At 36.4% G+C, this 12,954-nt stretch overlaps 1 protein-coding gene across 8 annotated transcripts in view; it reads right to left on the bottom strand.

Annotated features, from left to right (window-relative positions):
- LOC107087815 overlaps window positions 1-12,954 on the bottom strand; it is a 46,904-nt gene that overhangs the window by 29,059 nt on the left and 4,891 nt on the right. For 5 of the 8 annotated variants that reach the window (XM_015379586.1, XM_015379593.1, XM_015379587.1 and 2 more), the window contains 8 exons: window positions 9,235-9,381; window positions 7,678-7,869; window positions 4,789-4,875; window positions 4,454-4,572; window positions 4,251-4,365; window positions 4,099-4,173; window positions 3,900-4,015; window positions 2,433-2,595 (listed from right to left, as the gene is read on the bottom strand). In XM_015379586.1, coding sequence (XP_015235072.1) covers window positions 2,433-2,595; window positions 3,900-4,015; window positions 4,099-4,173; window positions 4,251-4,365; window positions 4,454-4,572; window positions 4,789-4,875; window positions 7,678-7,869; window positions 9,235-9,381 — 1,014 coding nt within the window. The remainder of the gene's footprint in view (window positions 1-2,432; window positions 2,596-3,899; window positions 4,016-4,098; window positions 4,174-4,250; window positions 4,366-4,453; window positions 4,573-4,788; window positions 4,876-7,677; window positions 7,870-9,234; window positions 9,382-12,954) is intronic. The other 3 variants (XM_015379590.1, XM_015379588.1, XM_015379591.1) reach the window with 3 other exon arrangements.

Below are 12,954 nucleotides of genomic sequence, written 5' to 3'. Positions count from 1 at the left end.
CTATCACCAACATAGGCCAATCAGCTAACCGGTATTTACGCCCCTTCCCAAAATTACTTCATCTGGCAGAGTTAGGTTACATGTCCATTATCTGAGCAAATAAATATGTTTATGGACATATAAACATCTACCCTTTCACATGTGCCTGCACACATCTTCTTTCATACAACTGTTACTCAAAGCACTACTAGTACTTGGATTATAAGAATAGATAACATTCTTTAAGATATTAAAATATCAAATATATTTGTGATACAGCATAGACAGCAGCCCTAACAGACTCTCAGAAAAAGCCTTCAGATGGATATAATATCAGATGGAGATAATCAAATTATAGGGAAATACATCTAACTAGGGCTGGAAAATAAATCACTTTATAAAGAATAATCATGATTAACTGCTTATTGAAAACATGTTTATTTAACTTAATAATGGAATAATCATTAACTGGAGTATACAGGCTATAGAGAGCAGCAAAGTGTTCTGTTTGTGTGCCTATAATGACATGAAGTACGAAATAATGAGACAAAGTTCAACCGGTGTGACCTGCCTCTTTATTTCGAGTATCGTTCACTAACAGACTGGGCCAGACTTCCGTTCTGCCCTTTTCACAACAAAACACCGGAAATACCCTACTTCCTGAACATAACAGTAAATCTTTTACATGACAATAATTAAGCCAAAACTGCATAAAAAAATTCCATATTTTCAATTTAAGGCGGAAAATCCTTTTTTTGTCCTAAAACATGCTCTACCCAAAACTAAGATCTAATTTTAACTTCACCTGGTTCAAATTCGGCAAAATGAAAACATGCATTTTCACCTATTGCTATCAGATCACTAAAATAGTCAATTGATAGATTGGCAATATAATTATAAGTTGCTGTCTATATCCAATGTAATGGGAAAATGAGGTTTAAGCAAATAATTCCCATGCTTTATTCCCTGTTTTTAAAAGGTATCCAGATCTGAATAATACTCAAATTGCCTCATCTCAAATTCTACATGTTTTAAACTACATATCTGAGCCCTGCTACACATGCATGAGAACATCTTTGAAAATAGGGATAAGAAAAAATAAATCATGCCTTAAAAAGGCTTTTAAAAGTATTATTCTCCACAATTATGTGCGTAGGACATAGTTCTAGCTTTTATTTATATACAGGGCTTTATAAGGCATGTCTTATTAGCTCTACTTTAAATAGGAACAAGCAAACCTCCCACACTCTGCAGTTCCCAGCTCACAGTAAAATAAAGACAGCAGTAAAAGAGCTCAGGGGATTCATGTCAACATGCGGAGAAAAACAAAAGGCAAAATCAGGCATGTAGTGAAGCTACAGGATCAACAAAAATTCAAATAGAAATGAATTCAAATAAAGTTTACTATACTTAACAAACTGGGTATGTGCTTCTGCAAGAAACAGCAGCCAACATTATAAAAGCAGTGAGTGATCAAATTGTCCTGGACACAAATGCTCTCTTTGCTTTTCTGCTACGAATTACAAAGCAGCTTAAAGCGCAAATATAAAAGACTAAAAATACTGATAATAACCGGTTTTAACAAACCACATACTTTTCCAATACTCTTTTTTTTGTCAAAAGAAGCCAAGGGAATTTCCTTTTAGGTTTATCGGCAGTTCTGGGGTTTCTGTAGGAGAACCCATATGTTCTATAAAGTTTAAGCTGGCCTTAAACGCAAGAAAAGTTACATCTAAAAGTAATCCGGTGGTTAATCCTAAACAAATTATTAATATGGTTAAGTAAATAAATTATATGATGACAGAATGGATGTATATTCACTGCTGAATAGAATGTAGGGGTCAAACGGAAAATCCTTTTTTACTTTGGTCTTCTATTTAACCATAATGAACAGATATAACTTGATATTTTAAATGGAAACTTAAGGATTTCTTGTGTCAGATTATATATAAATGTTCTTCCTGTGACTTTTATTGGCCAGCATTGGTAAAAACTCCACACTGGGATTTCATTTGTCTGATTAGAGTGAATGCTAGAATAAAAACAAGTCAAATTATATGTTGCACTACAACATGCAGCCTTGCTCTGTACAGTTTCAGAGCCAAAAGGCGAATTTGTCTTGAATGTATGATGAAGGGATGCATCTAAACTGGGACATCACATGATGCTTTTAAGTGCAATTAAGTTGCTGGAAAGGAGGGAAAGCCAGCAGTGTGTTTATTGCCAAAACCAGAAGTCACAGCTCTCCACTCATTTGTCAAACTTTAGTTTGGAAAAAAACAACAAAAAAAACAAACTCCTTAAGTTGGAAATCAGGAATTTTCCAAACGAAAAGACAAAGTGAATAATTTTCTAGTTTTTGAAGGACAGGAAACAGATCTAATCTTTTGCCATCCAGGAAGGAGTTCAACTCTCCTCCCTCAGAGCAACGGCGAAATATCAAGACTACTCACTCGGCAGCCTTTCAGACGGTTCTGTTCCTCCTTCACCTCTTTTCCCATGATCCCATGTGTCTCAGATCCCGTGATGCATTGGGCTTCGCACACAGGAGTCAGAAGGTCAGCATCTTCCCTGGTGAAAGTGGAACCAGGGAGGGAGTGTGTCGTCCTGTCACTCCTGCAGGAGGAGCAGGAGGTTACTGTGGTGATGACAGTCGGGCCTCAGAGACTAGCAATGAACTCCAGTTAAAGCTCTGAGGTTTTCTTCAGCTATTTGTTTATTCTGTCTAAATAGTTACAAACTGATGCTGATAAAACAGCTGAAATGATGTAGTGTTGGTAGCTTTAGATAGGCCACTCTCATGGGAGGCCCTGTTACTTTGAGAAATGTCTGGAAGGCAGGATGTGAGGAATCTGGACATAATTCTTTACAAAAAAACTATTTTTAAATGAAAAGCAAGAGTGTTTTTATTTTCCTTTAATTTTTTGCATTTCTACTTTCAAAATTGGTTTCCTTTCATTTCCTTCTTTTCATTTCCCTCCAGCTTTCCTTTTCAATTCCTTTGGCCCTATTCCGTTCTGTGGCAAACTTTCTTTCCTTGGTTCAATTTCATTTTTTCCCCCCTACATTCTTTAACTTTAACCCTGTGGCCTTTCCCTCCCTGAGCTGAATATTTCCTTGTTGATTGCTTTAATCACACCCCTTTTTCCTAAATATCCTAATCAACTTCCTCTCTCTTCCTTTTTCTTCTTGCCTTATAAAACTATTCTATTTTCTACCAGGAGAAAACCCAATTAAATAAGTTATCCATTCAGACAATTTAATGTTGTTTTTTAACCGGAATAAAATGTAATTTCTTGCAGTATCTTCAGTCCAAAAAATAACAGATTAATCTAATTAACGAACACCAGATAATACATAAGATATACTCTTCTAAAGAATATTGATTCATTGCATACGCAGCACATCTGTAACAGAACTTTAAATGGAAGCATGCTATTAGCAGATATTCATTCTTTTTTTTTGTTTTATGGCACTAGTGGCTCATTTTTCTGACAGGAAAGGGGGTATGAGAAAGGAGGAAAGACATGTGGCAAAGCACCACAGGCCAGATTCAAACCCGGGTCGGCAGCGTCAAGGACTAAGGCCTCTATACATGTGTCATGCGCGCTAACCACTGCACCACCTGCATGCCCAGGTATTTGTTCTAATAGGATTCAATTTTCACTGGAATAATAATATAGATGCCAATTGTATGCTAATCAAACAAAGTTATTAAATATTCTTTTTATATCTTTATTCCGTTCCTCTCATATCCAGCAAACTGGACATTGAGGTGTTTTATTTTAATGGTATGACTACAGCAAATTAGCTCAGTATCGTTGACATAATTTGTCTTTTAAAAGAGATACATTTTATAAATAATTGCAAAAGTTACACTCCAAAGTGTAAAACAGACGTAGTAGTGACGGCTGATGTACCTTAGATCCTTCTGGAGGAGCGCCCAGCACTCTTTCACCTCAGCCTGCTTCCTTGTGACGCTGGCAGCCAGAGTCTGGGGGAGTTTGGGAAGCTGGGATACGCTCACATCCAGCATCTGACACAGAGACAGATCTGTTGGTTAGTCAGAGAAGCCTCCTGTTGCTTGGTTCCGTTGCACGGTTCTGCTCTTGTTCTTACCATGATTTGACTTGCAATGTCACGGATTTCTCTGTCACCAAAGTTTTCCAGCTCATTGGATGCATGCATTCTCCTCTAAAACAGAGGATGCGCTCAGTAAATAGACCTCAGAACATAATCATGATTTAGGATTAGGCTCTCTGAAAGTTTACCATGTTGTTCATTGCATCCAATGTATTATCAGCCTGCTGGTAAAGAGAGGAAATCTCCAGGGCCATTTGAAGATTTTCATGGTAATTTTTCAGATAGGTCTGGATCTTTAGCCACCTGCAAAAAGACCATCAATATGGACGTCTCATTAGTTTTACACCAAAGCTGTAAGATTAACCTGTATTGCAGAATACACAAAGCATACATTTTATTGATGTGTTTCTTCCTCATGGTAATGTTTTTGCCTTCCGCTTTCCCTAATTTCTCTAACTTCAGGGCCAGATTGTTGATCTCCTCATGCAGGTTTCTGTGGAGCTGCTCATCCTGTAGTCAAAAAAAAAAAGGAACAGCTGTGAGATTAGATTTCTTTGCTGTGTCCTGGTGATCTGTTTACAATCAGACACAGATAGAGGCCTACTCCTTAAAATGCAGCAGTTATTAATAAAACTGTTACCATTTGGGAATGCATAGTTGAACTGACATAAAGCTTTTCTAAGTATAATTTAGAAATTGTTTTAAATTCGTCTTTCCGAGGCTGACCTGTTTGAGATCAAGAATTCTCCTGGTGAGCTGCATTTTGTCAACATTTTCCCCCAGGACACTCACCAGAGACTGCTCCTCTTCCTTCTGTCACACAGAAAAGTCACTGTTTATAGAGGAAGCGTTTGTAAGAAAGCTAACAATCATTTCTTTTCAGATGCACAGAGAGAAAAAAACTCATGACTTCTTTGACTAGGAAGACATAAAACAGAGATCCACTCAGGAGGACTTTGGATTTGGTCATTCCAAGCATGGATGTTACATTTGTTTTAGGGAAGAGGTTCCAAAATGTGGCCCAGGGACCAGTGGTGGCCAAGAGAGAGACCTCTTTGCAAATTTGACTTAACAGCACATGCAGCTGATGCAGATGGATTTATTCTTTTCTTTAAAAGTTTGGGATGAGATTTTCACTGACAAATCAATCATTTTTCAAACATCTACTTTGAAACTTACTCAAAAGCATTTATCCATGTTTTAAACTGTAATAGAGCAAGCATTTCAAAGTAAGAGTGATCAATTTACTTTATTTTGATAGGGTAAATTGCACTTTTTATGTTTAGAAGCTACAATTATTTACAAATTCCCAAAGCAAGCAAGGTGACTACTTTATTTTTGCAACACAATGTTGTATATTTAGTTTATGCTTGAGCAGGTAAAAAGTAGAATCATTTTTAGGTCTCTGATGTCGCTCTAACTGGGGGATTTTTGGCACAATGTCAGTTTGGACAACCCCGATTTTTGGCTTTCAAGATTACTTGAACCCTTAGACCTCCATCACACAAGATGCATCTTCCCTATGAAATGTTGTGGATTTAGTTTCAACCCAAACAGGCTCAACCAGCTATACTAATATTAGGGTAACTGGCCCTAAGCAAATTGTACCTTGGCTCTCGATCAACAAACATTTAGCCTAAGTGAGTCTAATATTTAAGTATTCTAGGCAGATTTCATAAAGTTCACTTCAACTAATCATTTTTTCTTATATTGAATGTCGGGGCATTTCCAGACATTTTTAACTTGCTTTTGTTAAAGATATGCATCCTGAAGCTCTATCTCTCCGGTTCTTTTTCCTGAAAAGAGATCACTCGGGACAAACTCTTTAAATAAAACTTCATAACTTAGATGTATTAAACAACCATGAGACATTCTGATAGAAATTGTAATCTTACTTAGATCATAGTATTGCTTAGAGTTTACAGAAGGCAGCTGCTCACCACTCAGGAAGTGGCCCTGATTAACGGTTAAAAAGGCATTTTATACATCTCCAGTCTGCCACATCATCACATAATTACATCATACACATTAGTAGATGAGTAGACATCCATGACACCCCTCTCATTCCATTTCAAAATCTTTGCCACGTGCAGAATGAAGATTATAACTGTATATCTGGCCAGAGAAACTGTCGTAATTAGATAAACTATTGTGGAAAACATAAATTCTGACATGCAACAGGCAGCTAACATTAAGGTGTAATAAACTCACAAATTCATCTATGATAATTATCCTAACAATTTATTCACATTTCTAAATCAGCTGGAATTTACCTTGGGATTGTTTTTCTGATCACTGACTAAAACCCTTTAACTTTGACCAAAACAGCCACCTCAGATTGGTTTTGGTCAAAAAATTGGTTTGGATGTTCAGAAACAATAAAGGAAAAATCATGAATTAAGCCTTTCATGAGCTGGAAAGGCCTGTACCACCAGAGTCACTGTCCATGGTCAAGTGAAATCAGCATCAAACAGAAGACAGACGAGAAAAATGTCTGTTTTGCAAAGCATGAAACTTTAAAGCTTGACTGAAATGTGTTTCTACCTAAATAGACAATTCAAGTGTCTTGAGGAGAAAGTTTTATTTGTTGGACAATAACTAAACCTATCTACCCACAATAACGAATATGTTTGGAGGAGTCAAGGTGAGACTTTCAGACACAACTCTTACCAACTATTTACCATAATGGTGGCAGAATCATGCAGTGGGTCTTTTTTACTACCCGTGGTACAGGTGCGTTACAGAAAGAGTAGGTTTGCTTTTTCCACATGAATTCAGACACAATTTGGGGTGACAATAGGACAAGGTTTACAGACATGTTTAAAAACTGTATATTGAATGGAAAGCAGATTTTATACTAAGCTTTTTTAACAGCCCTTACCTCAACCACAAACATTTTGACTACTAGCTAAATAAGTAAATCTTAAAACCTAATGAATGATATATAGGATGAGATTAAAATACATAGAATGCATTTTTTAAGGATGGATAATTTATATATTTAATAGTTGTATATATGTATGTATATCCCTTTATTGTTGCATAATGGGGAAATTCACTATCTGCATATGACCCATCCCCTTGGGGAGCAGTGGGCTGCCATTGTGTGGCGCAGGGGGAGCAGTTAATCTAATTAATTAATCTAATTAATGACATTCCCAAATATTCATCATCCATGACTCGCTTATACAAGTGAGAAGCAGACAGGAACAGAGGGACAAACACACACACCTTAAATGTATTCTGAGTGTTTCTTACAATCCCAGGCAGATGTAAAATGGTGAACATAAACATAGGAAAAGGGTATGCCTTCAGGATAGTTAGCTAACTTCCTGAATCAACAAGAGCTCTTCTTGTACCCCTAAGGTGGGGAGTTATTATTTAAATAAAATAGATAAAATGTCCACTTTGATTTTTAAAAACTATTCCAAATTCTAGGTATTACAAATATTTTTAGGATGAGAAAAGTCACAAAATAAAAAAAAAATTAGGCATTTTATTAGTTAATTGAATATTGTTTGCATGTCCTGTTGTCCTTGCATGTGCATATGTCATTAAACACGAACAAAAAAGCAAAAACCACATTACTCTGTTTTTTATTTAATTTTTTTTTACCTTCTGTTTAATCCAAGCTTCCAGCTTGTCCACCTTCTTGTTGAATTCCTGCAGGTTCCTGGCTGCACCCAAAGCGTGTGTCTGATTTGCAGCCATCTGCCTCAGGTTTTGCCACTGTTCCCTGAGCTGACTGAGCTGCTTCTTCACCAGGTCAGATGTCGGGTTCAGCTTGCAGATCAGCTGCTCACCCAGCTTTTGGGAAATAACAGTTTTCATTGAGCTACAACCCAGACTGAAGCAGCAACACAAATACTGGAAACGGAAAGGAAATTAAAAACTATAAACTAACAGTTGTATGTCTGGTGCACCTTTAATGGTTTACTGGTTAATTTACCAAAGTAGTTATGGACTATTAAGACATTTCAAACTTTCCAAACTTTCACATGAAAGCTAAAACTTCTCATAGTATTACAACCCAAAACCTTTATGTATTTTTGTGTTTTTGTATGTAAATTACAGACAGAAAGTAGTACGAGGCTGAAAATGATACTAAAACTATATAAAAATGGATTCCCATTAGTATTCAGCTGCTGTGCTTCAATACTTTGTGGAACCACCTTGTAGTACACAAACGCTTTTGGGGTTTGCCTCAACATGCTCTACACATCTAGAGACATTTTGGGTTATTAGGTTTACTTGTTATCATTTTGGAAGATTTTTTCTTTCCCCAAATGGTATCTCTGATGAACAAAATAAACCCCCTCAACCCGAGTAGTTATGTACTGTACTGTGAAACAAATAAGCAAACTAAACTGAATCAGATGCCTTTCTTCCTTGTCTTCCTTGGAACTACATACACACATGTACATATTGCTCCTTCTCGCTTCAGAGCTTCTCGGTTAGATTTAGGATTGGACTTTAATAGGCACACTGTAACGTGGATAGGCTGTAATATAAACCATTCCACTGTAGCTCTGGCTCTATGTTTACAGTTGTCCTGCTAAAAAATGATCTCTCTTCCTTTAAACTCTGGCTAGTTTCCTTGTTCCATGTGCAAACCAGCCTTCGTGTGTCGAATTGAAGTAGACTCTTTTTTACTTAATACATAACTTTTGAAGATAACTGGCAACATTATCAGCTGTGTCAATGCTAAATAGTGAAGGAAGCCAATTTTTTTGCTTTTATGTGTAATGAAGAATTTGAAAGAACATCTGTCCTTTTCTCTTCGCTTATCATTGTTCTAGTTTTTGTCAGTTAAACAGAAGAGGCTCAATACAGCATGATAATGTTTTTTTATGTAATGTGACAACATTTAAAATAACAACAAAAGTTAAAGGTCTACTGAATTCCTTTGGCATGAATTGTAATCATTATGATCATAATAATAATTGAACATTGGAGCAATCGGGGGTTAAGGGTCTTGCTCAACGAGTCATAGTGGCAGTCTGTGGGAGTGGGTTTTGAGCTCCTAACCTCAGGATTCCACCCAATTCTACCCCACATGTTGTGTTTTACTACATTCATATATGAAATAAGAACATCTTTACATGTTAAGTTACGTATTAATATTTCATATGAATCGTGACAGTGCAGCTCTGTGTAGGGGGGATTTGATACCTGGTTGAGCTGAATCAGGGTGTTCTCAAAATCTTTGAGGTCTCTTTGAAGCGTCTGTGCAGCTTCCTCCCAGTCCTGCAGGGGGCAGTATTGAACATTGCAGCCATCTTTCAAGTCCTGTAGTTTCCCTTTGATCCATGCTTCTGCCTGCATTACCGACAGATACACGGATAAAAACAGTTTCAGATGTTCATCATTCATCATTACACAAAATAATATTTCACTTTATACCTTAGAAGCATTTCATTTCATTAATATAGCCAATTATAAGTGAGTCACCTATTCAACAAATCCATCAAACATGTTTAAATTTTGCACCCTTGCTGTATTGTGTTTCAGCTGTTGGGAAAGATCAAAGACAGCCTCATGTTCTCCAATGTCATGCTTTGTGGAGCGGAGGTTTGTGTTGGCCACAGCTCAGACTCTATTGCATAAGATTTTGTCTCAAAAAGCAGCCTTTTCAATCAGCACTTCACATGAAGTAAGAAGGCCACCAAACTAGGTGGCCATGAAGAGAAATGTCTGAGAAAGTGTGTTTATTTTCTTGGAGAGAACATGGCATGGAAGTGGATGAGCCACCCAAGCCTGAAACACCAAACGGTCTTAAAAAAAAAAAGAAAAAAAAAAATCTGTGTTGATTCTCGTTCCTGTCAGACTGATCCTACATGAGCCATAACACCAATAAAATCAGCAGAACCTCACTCTGCTTTGCAGATCGTCAAATGCAGGTTAAAGACCCAACTAAGTCATAATACTGTCACAATAAAGCATTTTCTTGAGTAGCTTTTAAGCAAAGAAAGAAGGTAACCTTAATCCTACTTCTGAATCAATAAAACACTAAAGGTGCACAAAGGAATGAAGAACTTTTGGCTCATTATTAAAACTTTATTTTACTCTTTTCCTGATAAGAGGGCCATTAACTTTACGAAGCACCCCCAACTATGTAGAGCAGAGAGAAAGCAGCTTGACAAAACAGGCTCACTCATATCTGCTCACAATGGCTCCCATGACATTATGATGACCTCATGCAGGAAGTCTATGATTGGCTTGTTTCTTCCTGTCCACTCTCGACAACAATGGTCTGTTTATCAAAATGTGCTGCTATGTTTCCTTTTGGTGACAAGAAATGTAAAGCAAAAAATCTCTGTTTTAAATTATTTCCATTAAAATAAATCTCTAAAAAACACAGTTGTGCAAAACTGAAAGTTTTCCAACATTAAGCCTAGAAGAAGGCCATAGCTAGACCACTTAGCCAGTTTCTATAACACTGTGCAAGAAGATGTGAGAATGCAAAGCATATGATGACAACGTAATTTCAATAACGAAGAAATCAGTAACATACTGTAGACCATTGTGATTGATTTGTTACAGAAGTCAGATCTCTGTGAGAGAAAGAAGTAAAAATGACAGCTGAGGAATAATGTATAAAAACTTCATTATTGTTTTGGTTAATAGAACAGAAGCAATAACTAGCTTTTGTGAATATGGCTTTTACATTACAGTTTTTATTTCTGCTGTTTTTAACAGTAGAAGCCCACATCTGGAAATGACATCACACATGAGATGAGTGGGTTATAGCTGTGATGCACTAATTGCTGCGCTTATTGCGTGCTACTGTTAGCAATTTCTGCCAGTAACAAAGCAAATGGATTTACACCATGCTTTAAAAAGTGACAAACTAAATCCAGGTTTTACATTTCTCTGCATGCTGCTGATTTATTGTGGAAGCCAGAGGCGTCAAAATATTAATATCTATTACTCAAGTAGAATATTCTACAGTTTAAAAACACTTTTGTAGAAGTTGAGTATGAACTAAAGCTTTTTACTCGAGTAAAAGTGTAAAAGTACAACTTTTAAAACTACTTAAAGTATAAAAGTAAAAGTAATACAGGAAAAAAATGTTAAGGGCAGATGATTTACTGCACTACTATATTAAGGGAAGATTTTTCTACAATTCTTAATGATAACTTCCTTATAATCAATTTTCTTAGTTTTAAAACTAATGGGAACAGTGTCAGATTTTACTTTGCATCATCTGGCGAAAACAATAAGTTGGAGCAGCACCGAGACCAACCTAAAAGAAATTAATTGTCTGGATGAAACAAATTATTTTGATGGATTTTTGTTAAATACCAAAAAGGTTTTTATGAAAATGAGCTTAAATGAAACAAAACAAATGAGTCTACTTTTAAACTGTAATGAGTAGAAAGTAGAGATGGTGCAAAAAAGTGTAATGAGTAGAATTATAAAGTTGTCATAACAATAATTACTCCAGTAAAGTGAACTAAACCCCAGTCGGCCTCGGCAGATGGCCGCTCACACTGAGTCTAGTTCTGCTGGAAGTTTTTTTCCTGTTAAAAGGGAGTTTTTCCTCTCCACTGTCGCTACAAGCATGCTTATTGTGAGGGATTGTCTTCGAGTCAATGAGTCGATGCAATCAACAGGTTTTCCTTAGATAGAAAACTTTAAATCAATTTGACAGGATGAGCTGGTGAACTGTAAAGTGCCTTGAGATGACATGTGTTGGGAATTGGCACTATAGAAATAAACTGAACTGAATTGAATTAAAGTATAGATAGCTAAAATTTCTACTTAGGTAATGAAAGTATGTAAGTATTTGGTTTTTGTTACTTGACACCTCTATTGGAAGCACATGTAAGCACTTCCTTCCTGTTACGAGGAAGCATAGAATAAAGAACCAAAACAGCTTTTTAAGAAACTCCCAAATTCTTTCCAAACATAGCTGCCTCGCGTTTAGAAGACAGTGAAAGCTATACATACAGACTATTCTGAGAAATAACAGACAGCATAAAAACTTCAAAACTTTAGGTCAGATAAAGTACTCATAGAATAAATTGTTTAATCTACCCCTCTGTCCAGCTGCATTGCATTAACGTAGAGGCTGAGTAGTTTCTAACATATTGCCAGATCCAAGCTCGATAAGATAATGCAAAGGCCAGTTATTACAAATCATCACAAAACGTTTTTTTTTTTATATCAATTCAAGTTATTTTTGGAGGGAAAGAAAAAGCATTTAGAATTTTGGAAAAGAGGTGCAAATCCAGTTGAAAATCTCAGTTTGGCAAAATATGATTGTTTCAGTAGACAGAGCCAGTCAGGACAGAAAAAATCCACTTTTAAGAAGTTTAATCTTTACCCCTTAAAACCGTCTATCATCATACACATTTTTCACCTCTAGAGTAACACAACTTGGCTTAAAACAGTTTCTCCATTTTTTTTAAGCATAAAAATGTAATGGTGAAAGGTGAGATGTTTTGCAGAGCAGCTGCAGGAAAGGATATGTCCATCCATTAGGCAACATGCTTTTCCCTCTTAGCATGAACCATTAGGGGCCTTTTAATGTCTCTGAATGAAAATCTCACTTCCACTTTCAGAGCAATGACATACTGCTATAATAATAATAATAAAAAAAAATCAACAATAGGTCATTCTTAAACAAGCAGCTCACTTGCTATCAAAATACAAGGTACAGTATCTTAGAACAAATAAAAGTTATTGAGCTTGTTAGTGTTAACAACGTGCTACAGAACTGCAGTCATGCGTCATGTTTTCTTCAGCCGTCACATCCAAAATTAAATTCTTGTGTTCAGGAGTAAACTGCCTATCACTTGAATGCTTGCTCGATAATTGTTGCACGACAGAGATCTAATGAAAACGTCCCCCTGTCAAACTCCATGAAAATGTCTGTCTGTGCTCTAA

The sequence above is a fragment of the Cyprinodon variegatus genome, unplaced genomic scaffold (genome assembly GCF_000732505.1).
Source record: "Cyprinodon variegatus isolate N-32 unplaced genomic scaffold, C_variegatus-1.0 Scaffold195, whole genome shotgun sequence".
Lineage (NCBI taxonomy): Eukaryota > Metazoa > Chordata > Actinopteri > Cyprinodontiformes > Cyprinodontidae > Cyprinodon > Cyprinodon variegatus.
The sequence above is the reverse complement of the archived record's forward strand: the minus strand, read 5'-3'. Positions and strand labels throughout refer to the sequence as shown.